This window comes from Prunus mume, linkage group LG2 (genome assembly GCF_029339155.1).
Source record: "Prunus mume cultivar Tortuosa linkage group LG2, ASM2933915v1, whole genome shotgun sequence".
Taxonomy (NCBI): Eukaryota; Viridiplantae; Streptophyta; class Magnoliopsida; order Rosales; family Rosaceae; genus Prunus; species Prunus mume.
In genome coordinates this window covers 10,318,949-10,335,871 of record NC_142699.1, presented here as the reverse complement: position 1 = coordinate 10,335,871, position 16,923 = coordinate 10,318,949, and the positions used below count along the sequence as shown (strand labels likewise).

Below are 16,923 nucleotides of genomic sequence, written 5' to 3'. Positions count from 1 at the left end.
AAAACCATTGAGCTTAAACCCATAAATTTTCAAATCAAAGCCCTAAACACAATGCAATGCAGGCGCCAAATTTCTGTGAGTTACCGTGCAATCCACACTCGAAAATTATCAGTGTTTACCATTTGGTCCTATTTTTGGGGGCGCCGCGAAGGGGGGGGGGGGGTGGTTTTGTGTGTGGTGGTCCTAAATCCATTCAACATTTCCTCTATCAAACATCTCAACCCTAAACCTAAACTCTTCACTCTTCAGTAATCGCTTCATGGCTGGATGCTAATCGTCCTTTTTAAATTTTCTTTTGTGATTAAGGATGGCATTGATGTTGAGAAAAATGTCTTAACAAAACCAAGTTGTCATATTGGGAAAGGAAAAGACTATCACAAAAATGGGTCGTTGCAGATGATGTTTAAAAGTTACCGTCTCTCGAGTTATGCTATGGCCTACCAGCAGACGTCTGTCGCCAAAAGGGGAAGGAACCACAGTGATCAGAGTAAGTAATTTTTACATTTAAACAGATGATGGCAACAATTGAAATCATTCTCACAGTAAAAATTTGATTATATTCGACAATTGTTTAACAACCATGCCTCGGCTGGCTCATGATAGATTCAATTCGTCTTCTGAAATGCCAATTCATGACCTGGCTGCATTTTCTGACCAGCCAGATTCAAGTCGGTCTGGTCAGTTCAATCTAGAAAATTCTGCACACCATTGCCATATTCCGGGCTAAGAAGGAGCCATTTTGTCTCTGCAACTGGAAATAAAACCAAATGGCTTGGGGAATTGAGAGGAACGTTGTAATTGTATGGGTGTACTGCATCATTCTTCTTCTGGACTGATATACAATTAAAATAAGAGCATAAATGAAATTTGCACAATATGCATAGTTCCTTAAACATTTTTTAAGAGGTTGTGTGCCGCTTAACTCAATCATGTCATTCGACTGAAAGCATCCATTACAACTTCCAAATTATAGGCTTGTAAAGGCTCATCATTCTTAAACTTGTTTTATTTCTTATTTTCCTACAAGCCGAACAATGCTTTTCGGCATATGCACACGTATACTCGTGATGCAAGATTCATTTTTCTAGCTCTTAATCTGTTCTATTGCATTTAACTACGTTTCTTATACCTAGAAAAAATCGGTTAACTTTCCTAAGCACTATCTAGAACGTTTAACCATTTCTCCCAACTAACATTCCCCATCCTGCTTCTGGTATCACTAACTTCAGTACTCTGTCCAATTAAGACAGCTGAACAGGAGTTTCAGCAAAGAGACAAAATATTTATATAAGGCTAATACTAAACTTTGGTCTGTTTAGTTGGATACTTAATTATCAGTCCCGTGAAAAAGGTGCTTCGAACTAAAACCAACATTAATCCACAGTAATCTTATACACATTAAATCCATCAAAATGGAACAGAAACCAATGCGGATACTAGTTACACAATAAGACAAATTTGTACTTCTCTTGTGGTAATTACCAAGAGCAGGCTCATAAATGCAAGTTAGAAATGCATGAAAATGATGCAGTCACACAAAACGGCAGTCATGTCATGAAGTTTAACAGTAGTGGTTGGACAATTAATTATCGGTCCCGTGAAAAAGGTGCTTCAAACTAAAACCAACATTAATCCACAGTAATCTTATACACACTAAATCCATCAAAACGGAACAGAAACCAATGCGGATACTAGTTACACAATAAGACAAATTTGTACTTCTCTTGTGGTAATTACCAAGAGCAGGCTCATAAATGCAAGTTAGAAATGCATGAGAATGATGCAGTCACACAAAACGGCAGTCATGTCATGAAGTTTAACAGTAGTAGTTGGGGGGAATGTTAATAATACAAAGATATCATACCTTGTGGTTCGACAACTTCCACTTTCTCCAATAGAATCACCATGGCTGGATATGCAAGAACCACAAAGCCACACACACACATGCAGCTCACCTATATCTAATACAAAGACGGTGGTTTACAGCATATAAAACGATTAAAAAATGAAAAAAACGAAGAGACGACCGGAAAGAAGTGGTAAGGAGATTTAGCATAATAAAAGAACTGAGTGCTGTCTAATAGATAATGAAACCATATAGCTACAAAACCAGACAGAAAATCACAATATAAACTGCAATAAAGAGAAATTTGAATAAAATTTCCTTGTGACCTACAACTTACCAATGTTAAGATAGGTGGTCTTTCCTTTCTTGGCATCACAGGTCTTACTTCATCAATTGGTGCAATATAACCTTCCCTATTGTGGTTCTGCTTCAAAGACCTTGACCAAAATTATCAACTATTCAACCTGTGATATTCATTTATTCACTGAACATCTAGCATATTCATATCGCCAACTTTATGTGTAATACTGACATGAATTGGTCAGCAATGTATATAACCAATGGCTAGTAATTCAAAGGACACAAGCATTTGGAAAGAGGTCGAGACAAACAAAAAATAATTAAGAAACCATTACATACTCACGCTTTCAAGTATACAACTGTTTTCTGTTTTTCAGGTCAAACTGAGACATCTCATCTTAAAGTCCACAAAGGAGCTCTCTCACCCCCCAGGGAAAAAATGAAGAAAACTAAGTACAGACTTAAGGGCTCAGAATGTCCAGAAACACATCTAATCATAGAAGCACTTTCCCAAATTCTATCAATAATCAAAACATGACTTGTGCACATGCCTTCAACCGAGGAATTATTGCTCAGAAATATACAATCTTTCTAACGATAGGCAAGAATAAATAACTTCCCAATGGACATGAAAGATATAAATAAGCTCAAAAGATTGAAAGACAGTGCACAAGTACTTGTAACAGATGTATGTTATGGTGGCGGTAAAGAAGAGTTTAGCGTACATCAACTCCCATATGCAAAGACCAATCAAATTTTCCGTGAGAGGATTTTTGCTTCTGAACAGTCACTAAATGGTAAAAGCTGGCTTGTGGTTCATAAAGGTGAATCGTCAGAATTTCATCAGTGGCATCCCAACATAACTTTGGCTGTTCATGAGACAGTTCGACCATAACAAATAGATGCAATATACAGATTTTTTGCCCATTTCTCCTGCACAATTTCCCACAGAAACTTGAGCCTTCAGAAAGAAGAATGAAATGGAAACCACAAACAGGAAGAAAATAATTAATAAAATAACCCACCTTAACATGAGTACTAGGAAAAGCAGAAGTTCGAAGCGTCTCTTGAGTTTCATCTGCCAGTTTTCTCCTCGGAACACTAAGGACAAAAGCTGCCTGATCCCAAGTTGCTGCAGTTGACGTGATGCGGAAACCATGATCCCACCTTCGATGAATGCCTTCACTTGGATACAGGAAATCTAGTTCCACAACCTGAAATTATTCATTTCAAGGGAGACAAAACACACTTATCAGAATCTTTTCTTCACCACCAAATGGTATTTCAACATACATATTTGGAAATCCAAATAAGACCTGGTCAGAAAATCCTGCACCACGGGACATAACAATAGCCCATCTACTCCCGGCAGTGGCCATTGCAGTAACATAAAATCCTTCCCTCCATTTTTTATTAATCCACTTGAAAGGAAATGACTCACTGACTTTATATGACTGCTGTAAGAATTGTGTCCCTATATGAAGCAATAGAGGTCAAGTTAGATGGCTAAATTGGTAAAGCAATCGAGCTATACAGATACAGATACTTAGACTAACCTTTAGACATTACAACTAATGAGCTTCCATTGCTAGTTCCTGCTATTGCGCTGATATAGTAGTTTTTGTCCCATTGCTCCATAATCCATTCCTTCAAAACCAGAGATAAATGACATGATTGATGTATCTCCTTACACAGGCAATCATAATAATCCATGTGGCGTAGTATAAATTATAAAAGAAATAATTTGATGCATAAAAACAACAATGCTAGTTGCAAAAGCTAGCTAAATCCAAATCTTCGATAGACAACCATTCTAGATTTAATGGAACACAAACCTTATGAAGAAAATAGGGAGAAAGTTCATAAACTTGGGAACTGAAGCCAGTGCCAGCATCCATTATAAGAGCCCAAAGATTTGAACAGGAAGCCACACTGCTAATAAATAACCCATCCTCATTTCCTTTCTCAATGTGTTGGGAGAGCCTCACATCCGCAACATTATAGTGATATCTACGAGAGATGGAAACATCTACTTAGTTCACTTCTAGGTCAAATTTGAATTACAGAGTCCAGTATGTAACTTTAATGAATATACCTTTGCTTCATAGGCCTACGAGCATTGTATACACTAATCCATTGTGTTGCAGGCATCCCCATACGAATCTTCTTCTTTGGTTGCTCATCATCCTCCTCCTCCATGGTCAATCTTCCTCTCTTTTGTCCAACCTGACATATAAGCTTTACAATGCAACAAATATAAGTTAGATGATTTTGAAGCCAAGGTCCATAAGTAATGGTACCTAAAAACAGTCTGTATAGATGCAAGAACATTAAAAGTACCTTCTGAGCACCATCAGTATTTATTGGCCTGATATCTGGATTTGGACCAACAATCCCATCAAAAAGGGATATATATTTTGCATAGTTCGGTTCTTCGTCAAACTTCAAATTCACCACATACTCAAGAAACTGTCTGAATGGTTGAGGGCAGAAGCAACAGAGAGTTTCTGGGGAAGTGACCATCTTTTTCTTGCAGACAAGGAATCCTTTATTTTCTCCCTAACAAAAATATTGTGTTAGAGTGACATACACTATTAAATAGAAGCATATGCCTACTCAAATTCTGGAAATTATGAACCTGATATCCTTGCCATGGCAACCGGCCACGAAGAAGAAATATCAGTGTGTAAGCTAGAGATTCCAAGTCATCTCGCCTGCTGCCAGTTCTACCAAGATGAGCATGCACACTTGCATACCTTACCGTTCCCCTGCAGCACATTAATGATCAGTATACAAATCAGTTGGTTTTTGTTTTTTGGTTTAGTTGCTAGGGTAAATCACATTTTATGGTCAAATAATTAACCAGCATTTATTTCACCTGAAAACATCTGGTCGTTGATCATAGTCAACATGCTGGCCAGTCGAATCTCGCCACCTGGTGGCTGTCAAGTCAAAACAGGCAACAAGATGATAAGGTATTAGGTACACTACTCAGACAAATAATTTCGGCTGTAAGTAGGATCATATAACTACGACTTACCTAATCCAAGGTCAACAAGAAACAGCTTCTTCTCCTCAAGAGTACCAGGGGGACCAAGCAAAAAGTTCTCAGGTTTCACATCCCCATGTACATATCTGTCATGAACACCATGGAGAGCAACTCAATATTGCCATTTTATTTCATTTATGGGAAACCAGGTTAACAGGAATTCAACATATTGCTCGTCACTCATCTACATATACCATAATAAACAGACATCCATCATGCACTAAAATGAGGCATTGATATAGGAAAGAAGTATCAGGATGTTGTGGCACTGACACAGCCCACATGGCACAATTACAGGGATTAGAATATGAAGATTTGAATTACATCAAATAACTCTCTGACCAATGGAATTCTATCTTCACAAAAAACAAGTGAACTAAATTTGCAATGATCTCAACGTAACTACTAATTATATTGAAAAGAAAAAAACTAATCATCAGAAAATTTGAAATAAAATTATCACCCTCTAGAGTGCATCTTCTCCAATATGGATATTGCCTCAATGGCAATACACGCAACCATTTCAATTGACATCCTGAAATTGAAAAGGTAGAAGTGAGTGTTAGAGCAGCAGACCACGATATAAGTGTTGCAAGAAGAAAATGAAAATACCTTCCTTATTTTCTGTATAAAGACGGGAGAAACTTACGTGTGTGAGCTGTTATTCCAGACATCCCACAAGCTAGGTCCAAGCATATCCATCACCTGTACACAAAATATGGCTGATTCCATAAATTCTCAAACTTGGCTAATTAGAAACTACAATTAAAATGAAATTTGGGCAAACAACTCATACCATGATGTAGTAGTCAGCTTGACGGCCCTTATAATGAACTCGTGGCACCCCATGACTACCGCCAAGTGCACTGTATAGACATAAGATTAAGTAAGAGTAACAATATAAGACTGGGAAGGTGAGAATGTGATTTGTATAGAACGAACACACTACAAGGGAAGATAGGAGCATCTCACTTGTAAATTTGCCATTCGTAAGGTGGGCCATAGTTACATCCTTTGCTGCTTCTATGCTCAAATTTCAACGCAACCTAAAATTTAGATCAAACAGCTATGTTAACAATACAAACCCAACATAACATCTTTCTTCTTTTCAGAAACAAATTATACAATGATGTTATGCCATAAAGAAGATGATTGCACACCTCAACAGCTCCAGGGCCAGTCCCCATGCGTCGACCTACATACACTTGTCCAAAGCCTCCTTTCCCCAATTTCTTTTCTATTTTGTATACTGGGGAACCACCAACCTGGACCTGTTGTCAATAAATCGAAGAATGAATATAAAACAATTAGCAAAAAACCATGATATGCTATAATGCTAAATAGTTCGCAGTGCAAACACAATGTTAAGAAAGAAACTGCACGTTGTTGCCACGCCCCACTCACAAAGAATTCACAGCCCAAATCGACATATTAAGACTAATAAACAAAAAATTATATTTTGAATTTTGAATTTTGAATTTTGAATTTTTCTTCTACTTCTCAGTTCAAAAAATGGCAATGAGAAAAAAAAATAGACAAAATTGTATATCTTCCCTTCATTTTCTCAGCTTACTCATTATCCAAACGTAAAGTAACAGGAAAATATAGAAAAGTAAAAAGTGAAATGCAATGAGAGGCAGTGAAAGAGAGACTGACCTTCTCGGGAATAGGAGCTAAGCCCTCATCCTCAGCTCCGGGACCTTTATCGGCACTGCGGCCACCGCTATCGTACTCATCCATGGCTCCCTCACCACCAGCCTGTTCTTCGTCTAACTTAAACGACCTCGTTTCAATGACCGGACCAGCCCTCGCCCTCCTCCTCTTGCCGACACCAACTGCCTTCTTTTCCTTATTCTTCTTGTTCTGTGCGGTCCTACTCTTCCGCACAGTTAGCTTCTGAGGTGGTTGAGGCCGAGGCTGGGTGATCGGGTTCGGGTTCTGGCTCAGAATCGGGTCGGCGTTTTTGGGTGCCCGGGTTCTGCGTGGTCTGCTACGCAGCTCAGGCATGGTAAGGGTGGCGGTGGTCCATGAAGAGAGCAGAGAAACGAGCCTTACCGGGAAGGTTCATGGAAGTTTCTAGAATCATCCGCGCACAGAAAATGGATCAGTGTGAATTGTTGAGAGGGAGTGTGGGACGATGAATTTAGGGTTGGAGAGAGGGAATTTGGAGATCTGTGGAGGGAAACGAATTGGAAAGAAGAAGGGGATTCTAGATTTTCTACAGCGGAGGAGCGAAAGAGAAAATAAACAGATATAGAGAGAGAGAGAGAGAGAGAGAGAGAGAGCAAAATAGAAAAGAAGCTTTTCAGGCTCCTATTTTGTAAATTTCTTTATATATAAGTTTTAGGAACGTAAAGTATGCTTAAAATTTTGTAACTAACTGTTTTTTCTTATTTGGATAAGAAATTATACGATTTATTATTCACTGGGGGTTTTAAGATAAAGGAGAAAATATATAATTTAAAATGGGGGGTCTTGTGGCAAAAAATAACTTCAATGTGGGAAAATTTTCAATATAAAATTTGGAAAGGCTCACAGTGCTCCCTCTTTAAAGAAGGTGGAAGTTGGAAGGACGGAGGACCGGAGGAGATGGGTTAAACTCAAATTTTTTTGAATTGTTGTAGCAAAAACTAAAGTTTTATTGACTAAAATTATCAAACCCGTGAAAATAAATGGACCCTTTTACTTCTATGCATTAGTATTAATTAATTAATAGCTAACATCTGCATTTTACCTCAACACACTCTAGCGGATTATGTTTGCAACTTTATTTTTCAATCTATGATATCGCGAGGATTTGAATCACTACAGTAGTAGGTAGAGGTGGGCACGATCCGGATTGGATTGGTTTTACTTCAAAACCACGGCTGAACCAATTACAATATGACAGTTTGATTCAGTTCGATTTGGATAAAAGTTATAAAGAAAACCAAACCAAACCAAACCAATTTAAAACGATTTGGTTCGGCCGGTTTGGGCCCAAACCCAATTATCTTTCTTTTCTCATTTTTTCAACATTGTTAGCCCAATTATAACCAACAAATTCAGAACTTGCTTCATAGATAATTCATTTTCTAGAGTACAAAACCATCCTAAAGCTCAAAATGTCATAAAACTTTATATTTCACTAACTAATATAGCTTAGTTCAAATATTCATATATAGTTATTAACTAATTAGAGTATTACACATGTATAAAAAAAATATAAATAAATAAATGGGAGTTTCACTAAAACACCCAAAATGGGGGCTGAAATTATAAAAAAACCCAACACCCAAAACACTTTATGAACACACCCAAAACCCATCATTACACACACTCAAAACCCATTTAGAAACACACTCAAAAAATATACAATTGTTGATTTTGGGTGTGTTTATATGTTTAAATAATGTTTGGGTTTTTTTATAAATACATGTCTAGGATTGGGTTTATTTATAAATTTGTATAAATAAATATACACATAAACGATCCGATTTGGTTTAGACTAGTTTACAAAAGCTAAAAACCAAATTAAACCAAACTATATACGGTTCGGTTCAATTTTAAATTATTTAACTTATTCTTAATTAAAACTAAACCAAACCGGTAATTATAATTTAATTCGACTGGTTTCATCGATTCGGTCGGATTGATGCCGACCCCTGGTAGTGGGTCTTGCAATTATGTTCAATATTATAGATATACATCTATTCAAATATCAATTCATATGGACCACAAATACTAAAAGAAATAAAGCCCACTTTTCTATGAAGCCCATCAGTGATTCTGGGACCCAAGAGGAAAACTCCTTTCACAAGTAACGAGCTCATGCCTCGTCCTCAACACTCCAATTGCATTCAAGTGTATTTCTTAGGGTTTTGGAAAACTCAATAGAAAAACCAAGGAAGATGAGCAAATCCCAGAAAAGAAAGCGCAACAAGTTGGAGGTATGTGATATGAGTGTCTTCTAATTAACTTGACTTGGAAATTCCAACGGGTTCCATATTGAACTTTGCTGCCGCACGTATTTATTCTTCTTTTTTACTGATATATATCCTTGTTTATTATGTAGGTTGAATCCAAATATGCAAAACGCAGGAAAGCTATACAATTCCCAAAAGCTGGATTTAAAAAGAATAATGGTGACTGTGCTTGTAGTGATCAAACTGAGCCTGATCATCAGTTAGAAAAAACTCAATCAAGGCAGGATTTGGATGAGATTCATGAGGTGTGCAATCAATTATAGTTGAAGAATATGATTTGTGAACCAATATTGTGAATTCTAGCTAAGGTTTTTTGTTTGTTTTTGGGTTTTGTAAATTGTATGGCATGAAATCTGAAACTGTTTATATGTATATTTTGTTCTTCTGACAGGACAAAGTAAAAGAGAGCCCAAAAGTAAATTCCAGCAGCAGAGCAAGTGAATTATCAGAATTTCCTGGAGCAAGGCCTCTAATTACACCAACTATAGTGCATGTATCAAGGCCTGATGAAGTTGAAGAAGCAAGGAAGGATCTTCCAATAGTAATGATGGAGCAGGAGATCATGGAGGCCATTAATGAAAATTCCACTGTGATTATACGTGGAGAGACTGGATGTGGTAAAACAACCCAAGTTCCTCAGGTGGGTTTGTTGGCATTCTTGTTCTAAGGCATTGTTTAGAAGTGATTGTGGAAGAATTAAAAGCGTTTTTTGACAATCAAAAGCATTCTGACTGCTTATTAATATTATTAGTTTATATGCTTGATTTTCCCAGTAATGATTGTTTTTATATGTCTAATTTTTTTTAAAGTCATCTTGAACGTTCTAAATTCTGCATTTGGGTTGACATGTTGCAGTTTCTTTTTGAAGCTGGCTATGGTTCAAGCCACTCTAATTCTGCCCGAAGTGGTATTATTGGTGTAACTCAACCCCGCCGTGTTGCAGCCTATGCCACGGCTGAGCGAGTGGCGTATGAGCTTGGACTGAATTTAGGTAAAGAGGTCGGCTTTCAAGTTAGACATGACAAAAGGATGAGTAAAAGTAGTTGCTCCATCAAATTCATGACAGACGGAATATTACTACAAGAACTCAAGGTACTTTAAGCAAATGATATATTTTTAATATCCATGTCATGTTTTGAACATTTATAAGCATCAAATAATCAACTTCCTGCTTTTAGTATGCTTCCTCTGGTAATGAAACCCTATGGAGTATGCGTAATTAAACTGAGTCATCTTTGTGTAATGTAGTTTTTTTTTTTTTCAAATTGTGCAGAGTGATTTTTTGCTGAAGCAATACTCTGTCATAATTCTTGATGAAGTACATGTGCGGAGCTCGAACACCGACATACTTATCGGAATGCTTTCACGTGTTATTGTACAGCGTCAGGTGAGCTAGAGAGCAGTGCTTATGGCTAAAAGTTTTATTAATCAAGGTTAATTTCTCATAATCTTTTGCATGTGATGGCAGAAAGAATATGAAAACCAGCAAAAGGCGGTGCTTTTGGGGAAAAACGTAAGTCGTGAACAACAGATCTTCCCTTTAAAGCTTGTGCTGATGAGTGCCACCTTGCGAGAAGACTTTATCAGAAAGCTGTTTGGTGAAACCCCGATCATAGAAGTTCCCACTAGACAATTTTCAGTAAAAGCTTACTACGAAAACAGAACCGAGGAAGAAGGGGATTATGTTGAGAAAGCATGTAAAAAAGTCTTGAAGATTCACAAGAGACTGCCACATGGGGGCATACTTGTGTTTGTCACTGGGAAGCGAGAAGTTGAGCGCTTGTGTCGAAAGCTACAAGGAGCTTCAAGGGAACTTATGAAAAGATCAGTTGAGAGTGATACTGATGAAGTTTCTGATATTGATTCTGTTGAGGATGAGTTGGAGGGTTATTCGCATGATTCAGAAACAGAAAGTGAACGAGAATTTTTTCGCGATGACGATAGGGATTCATTGTGCCAAGATACCCCAGGATTAGTTGATGGAACTGTGGCCGAGGTTGTAGGAGAGGATGGTAGCATTGTATCACCGAAAGCTGGTTTCGATTCTTGGGCTGGAAAATCTTCATTGTGCTGCAATTCTGCTGGGAAAAAGGGTAGTTTTCTAGGCGCACTGCATGTTGTCCCTCTTTATGCCAGGCTGAATGCAGAAGCTCAACTTACAGAAATAGAAAAAGTGAAGGAGGGAGAACGGCTTGTTGTTGTAGGCACAAATGTGGCTGAAACCTCTTTAACTATAAGCGGGATAAAGTATGTTGTTGATACTGGGAAAGAGAAAGTGAAGGACTACAATTCAAATGGCATGGAAACATATAAAATACAGTGGATTAGCAAGGCATCAGCTGATCAGCGTAAAGGAAGAGCTGGAAGAACAGGGCCTGGCCACTGTTACCGCCTGTATTCTCAAGCAGTGTATTATAACAAATTCCCTGATTTTTCCGCACCCGAAATATCCAAAGTCCCCTTTGATGGTGTTGCCCTTCTTCTGAAGTCTATGAATATTCTTAAGGTGGATCCAAATTCATATTCTTTTGTTCAGCATTTTAGATCCTTTTATTTTATTTTATTAATGCAAGCTATAGTAAGGAGCAAAGATTCGAACACAATATCTCAGGTGCAGGGGTAACTGCACAACGATTTTGATGGTTCTTACTATATAGCAGGGGTTCTTAGGCAGTGAATATTATATGTTTTATTTTGCTACCATTGGGTTATTTGCTCCTTTACGTTCCACAATAAAATGCCTTGTGTTTTCTCTTTTACATCTGTATTGCTCTTGTAACGTATGACCTTTTACTTCTGTGCATCCCAGATATCCAATTTTCCATTTCCAACTCCTCCAGAGGCTGGTGCTGTGGATGAAGCAGAGCGTCTCTTGACGGCCCTTGAAGCAAGTGACACAAATGGAAGATTAACACCTTTAGGGCATTCCATGGCTTGTTATCCTCTGCGTCCTCGTCACTCTCGGATGCTCCTTACGATTTTTCAAATCATGAGTAAACAGAAAAATCGTGCTCGAGCTAATTTGGTGTTAGCATATGCAGTTGCAGCAGTTGCATCTTTGAGTTGTTCAAATCCTTTTCTCAGGCAGTTTGAAGATATTCACACTACAAACCATGAAATTGTTTGCAGCGATGCGCCTTTCGAGCATTCAAATCAAGAGAAGTTGACAAGGAAGAAACTAAAAGAAACTCTAAAAGTGCCTCGTGAAAGGTTTTTCAATCCCAGCAGTGATGCTCTGTCCAGAGCCTATGCTTTGCAGTGCTATGAAATATCTAAGAGGCCAGTGGAATTCTGCAATGACAATGCTCTGCACCCGAAAACCATGGAGGAAATATCCAAGCTGAGAAAGCAGCTCCTCGAACGTGTCTTTGAACAAAGTGGCGTTTCTGGTGGGGAGAAAGAATTTTCATGGAGCTATGGTAGCATGGAAGATGTAGAACGTGATTGGAGGGTTTCCTATGACAAGAACCCTCTTTCGTTGTATGAGGAAGAGCTCTTGGGCCAAGCCATCTGTGCTGGTTGGGCAGACAGGGTTGCTAAGCGCATTAGAGGAAGGAGTTCATCTGTGTCATCTGATTTAGGAGATGGAAAAGTTCGTGCCGTTCGATATCAAGCCTGCATGGTTAAAGAGACTGTGTTCCTCGACCCTTGGTCATCTGTTTCTAATTCAGCCCCTGAATTTCTGGTATACAATGAACTAATCCAGACAAGATCAGGACCGTACATGTACGGCGTTGCTCGTGTAAAATCAGAATGGCTTGTTGAGCATGCCCGGGCTTTATGCACTTTCTCTGCACCCCCAACAGATACCAAACCTTACTACGAGCCTCTAACTGATCAAGTATTTAGTTATGTCATTCCAGCCTTCGGTTCTCATTTGTGGGAGCTTCCACCATTTGGTTTGCCAATGAATAAATTTGATCAGTTTCGAGATCGAGTGAAAGCTTTTGCTTATGCTTTGCTTCAAGGCCAGGTTTTGCCTTGCTTAAAAGTTGTTCGTAAGTGTATGGCAGAACCTCCTGGTAATGTTTTAAAGCCGGAGGCAGCTGGTCGACGGCGGGTTGGGAATCTTTTAGAGAAGCTGATGAGAAACAAGATTCATAACTGCGCTGCGTTAAGACAGGTGTGGAAGGAGAATCGCATGGAGTTGCATCCAGAATTCCTCGCCTGGTTTAATAAGAGTTTCCAAACTAGCAGCTTTGACGCCCTTTGGTCACTCATGCTTCGTGAAGTTGTTTTAGAGTGATTTCAAGTGAAACAACAAATGGCTGGTCTGGAAGTTGCTAGTTGGACAACATATTCTATTTATTGTCCCTTTCAGTATATTTCAACATATACATGACTGGGACGGGGTTTAGATTATCAGTGTCTGCTATAAATTTATAGGGTTTTATAGCATTATTTCGGTTTATTAACGAGAGAGAGAGAGAGATTCGAACTTGTAACCTTGCTAGTTTTTTTATCCGATTTTTGAATGGTGCATATATCGACACCTTAAGCAATCAGACAAATCGCTTTTGATTAGTCCTTGGGGTAAGTATATTGAGTGCCTTGTAGAACAAATGAACCGGGTTGGCTCAACCCTGATCCCAGAGAAGGAAGCGTAGATAGATCTCCATGTATCGATACTTGGGATTTCTCAAAACAAGGAATACAACCAATATAAGAAAAGTGGGCGTTTCTATATTGCCACTAGAATTTCTATTGGTTTTGAAGACCCATTTGCATCCTATAGGGCTACGTACACTACTTCATTGATGCTTTCTTGATCAAAGATCATAGGGTCATCTTCATTCTAATGTCATTCAATCTCCTGCACGTACACATTCATCAGAAATTGATGGCTTTCTAACTCCTGGGGACTATCTTCTGGTAATTTCGATGACAGGTTGAACATCAGCATGAGGATCTTGAGGCTCTTCGTGAGAGATTGACTGGTCATTATTGACGTTTGTGGTGGAGAAGGTTGGACATGTTGCTGTAGGGATACTTCATCTTCATTCTCGTTGATTAGGCAGGTGGGATGATCCCGAAGGTCTTCAATCTACCGATAGTATCAACGATAACAGATTTTTGCGCATCGAGTTTCTCAGCTTCCTCACAACAAATGTCACGATCCAATTCATCTGATTCACGATACGGAAGCAATAAAAATTTAAGAGCTAAATGATTTGAATGCACATACAAGTAAAACAAAATCTAGATCAGCGACCCCCACCAGGGCAATCATTGAAGTATGTAACAGGAGGAGCGAGCATTGCATTCTTGTAAGTAATAGGTGTTTCAGAAAACACAGCCTCGAACAATATCGAGAAGAGTTCAATTACTCAGAGATGATATTTGGATTAAGGGATAAAAGCATTTTGACATTCTACAAAGTCAAAGGAAAATGTGATAAGAAACCAACAGGCAGGCTTGTAAAAACACATAACCCGCAGTAAAGATTCAGCAATCAGTTCCGCATGCAAGAATCTGATTGATCCAATGTATAGACTGACACTGAAGGCACAGATTCATACTCTAAAAGTTTTAAAAGGTCAAGAATACACATAGTTATGTCTGGGAAATTTCCGTGGACAAGAATGCACATGCTCCAGAACACGTATTGCAGAACGATCCATATTTGAAGAAATTAAAAACTAAATCAAGCTTGCTTTGCGTGTATAGATTTGTTAAAGAACACCACAAGAGAATATACATCAACAAACAGAAACAGAGATGATGATGACAACATTTGTATGCAAGTAAAAGGCTATTCCATGAACTATGTGCCCCAGAGCACAAGTCCAAAATGTCCTATATAAATTGGGAGCATGAACAATTATAGTTGGGACTGTCAATAATATAAGACGAAACAAAGTCTCCATTTTTTACCCTAACACCTGAAGATTGCTTGGATCACACTGACCTAAAACACATCCTATTGCATAACTCGAGAGTCTAAACAGACAACAAAAGTTTTCTCCATGAGCACAGTGCACTGGAACTTGCATTACCAGTTGCGAAGGTTCGTTGAGCAGACAAAAGATTTTGCCGCTCAGAAATCAGAAGCAAGCTTATACGTGTACATTTAGTTTTAAGGCAGAAACTCAATACATGCCAAATAAAGCAAGCGAAATATTTTTACTGAAACCAAAACAATAATACATGTGAAAATGAGGGAGATGCACAACGTTCTCCCAGACTTTAGTTTTTCTTTCAACAGAAATTCGGAAAACAGAGGGGAGAAAAACTTAATTGTGTCAACATGAAGCATTTTTTTTTAGCAGAACATTTAAAAAGGAAAAAATAAATTAAAAATCAAAACCCAAGTGCTACGTGTGAAGAGATATCAAAGGGAGAGATCGAGAGCGATCGAGGAGAGATCCTAGAGCGATCGAAGGGAAGAGATCGTAGAGCGATACGCATTTTGACTAGTGGCGCCTAATCGCTAGGGGTCTTTTTTATAATAAAAAATAATAACACTCGGCGTTTTTAATTCTTTTAAGAAATTGTATAGCCGAGCGGCTATACGTGTTTACACGTGGCGCCTGCTCGTTAGACTGATACTCTTTTTTAATAATAAATAGTATAGCCCTGCTGTTTTTCTAAAAATGGTACAGCCGACCGGCTATACGCTGCGTTTAATTTTTTTTTTAACAATATAGCCGGTCGGCTATACTCTTTACACGGGCCTACTCGCTAGACCGATTCTATGTTTTTAATTAATAAATATTATAGCCGCGCGGCTATACCCTATATTATAGCCGCGCGGCTGTACTGTTTGTGACACTTCCACCAAGGCACTGTGCGGCTATTTTAAAAAAATAATAATAAAAATAAAGAGGGGGAGATCGTAGAGCGAACGAAGAGAGAAATCAAAGAACGAACGAAGGGAGAGAACGAGGAGCGATCGAATAGCTGCCGAAGAGATTAGTACATCTGGTTTCTGTGATGTATTTAAGCGACGGAATGAAAATCAAGCCAGATATTGATCTCGTTTTCTCGGAAACCAAACAGCTAAGAACTGCAACAAATAAAGAAGCATAAGTTAACACTACTGTAGCAACGAAACGATTACCCCGACGAAACCATTTCCTTCAACATTTTGTTTCATCTCTCTACAACTCCAATTTGATGAGGAGTACCAGCAGTGGTGTATTGTGCAACAATCCCACATTTTTATGCCAAAACATAAAAGAATTTTCTCTTGAAATATGCCCTGTTCTTCTATGCCAAAACACAAAAGAACTTTCATTAATAAGCGATCTTTTATTAGAGATAGAACTATCAACATGCATACATTGGACAGAAGTAGAACATGCTCTAATAAGCAATCTTCATTAATCCCCATGCACTTATAATTCCCATTGTGCAGAAAGTACAACATGCTCTAACCTTGCTTTATTGCAGCACAACTAATTCACAAAAACACTAATATATGAATTCTACACCTTTGGACAGAAGAAAACACACTTCAAATATATATCTTATCTACAATTTTTGGATTCTATATCTTCGAACTAAGAACATTGTGGAAGCAATTCACTTTAGCAATTGGATTCAGTGAGTCTTTCAAGTTCTTCGATGCAGTGATACCAAGAACAGAAACTGGTCGCACAGAGAATCTGCTAATTGCAAACAAAGTTTTTTTTTTTTATAGGTCAAGACTGAAACTTCATTCCAAGGCCGGAAAATAGGAAAAAGGGCTTACAATGAAGGAAAGAAAGCAAAACTGAAAGCCTTTCAACTGAATCCATACAACCCAGCAAAGAAAAACTTTC

General features: G+C 38.3%; 3 protein-coding genes across 4 annotated transcripts; 1 reads left to right on the top strand and 2 right to left on the bottom strand.

Annotated features, from left to right (window-relative positions):
* Positions 1-479: 479 nt before the first annotated feature.
* On the bottom strand, positions 480-3,022 carry LOC148919589 (uncharacterized). The gene is made up of 4 exons (XM_089045064.1): positions 2,872-3,022; positions 2,184-2,270; positions 1,865-1,955; positions 480-832 (listed from the first exon to the last, which is right to left on the bottom strand). Exons 1-4 carry the CDS (start codon positions 2,881-2,883, stop codon positions 684-686), a joined length of 339 nt encoding a protein of 112 aa, XP_088901190.1. The 5' UTR covers positions 2,884-3,022; the 3' UTR covers positions 480-683.
* LOC103320244 (Protein kinase family protein) lies at positions 2,464-7,501 on the bottom strand. The gene is made up of 16 exons (XM_008221890.2): positions 6,852-7,501; positions 6,356-6,466; positions 6,168-6,241; positions 5,992-6,061; positions 5,845-5,900; positions 5,659-5,730; positions 5,187-5,281; positions 5,025-5,088; positions 4,785-4,914; positions 4,487-4,705; positions 4,242-4,384; positions 3,982-4,156; positions 3,703-3,793; positions 3,463-3,620; positions 3,172-3,360; positions 2,464-3,079 (listed from the first exon to the last, which is right to left on the bottom strand). The coding sequence occupies exons 1-16, from the start codon at positions 7,200-7,202 to the stop codon at positions 3,020-3,022; spliced, it is 2,058 nt and encodes a 685-aa protein (XP_008220112.2). The 5' UTR covers positions 7,203-7,501; the 3' UTR covers positions 2,464-3,019.
* A 1,509-nt stretch (positions 7,502-9,010) lies between these two features.
* Positions 9,011-13,852, top strand: LOC103320291 (ATP-dependent RNA helicase DEAH13-like). 2 transcript variants are annotated; one of them, XM_008221956.3, is made up of 7 exons: positions 9,011-9,124; positions 9,250-9,405; positions 9,552-9,800; positions 10,016-10,252; positions 10,434-10,547; positions 10,629-11,666; positions 11,970-13,852. In XM_008221956.3, exons 1-7 carry the CDS (start codon positions 9,086-9,088, stop codon positions 13,404-13,406), a joined length of 3,270 nt encoding a protein of 1,089 aa, XP_008220178.2. In that variant the 5' UTR covers positions 9,011-9,085; the 3' UTR covers positions 13,407-13,852. The 2 variants fall into 2 exon arrangements, with proteins under 2 accessions (XP_008220178.2, XP_088900497.1); XM_089044371.1 differs by lacking the exons at positions 9,011-9,124; positions 9,250-9,405 and having other exon boundaries at positions 9,662-9,800; positions 10,029-10,252.
* The last annotated feature ends 3,071 nt before the right edge of the window (positions 13,853-16,923 follow it).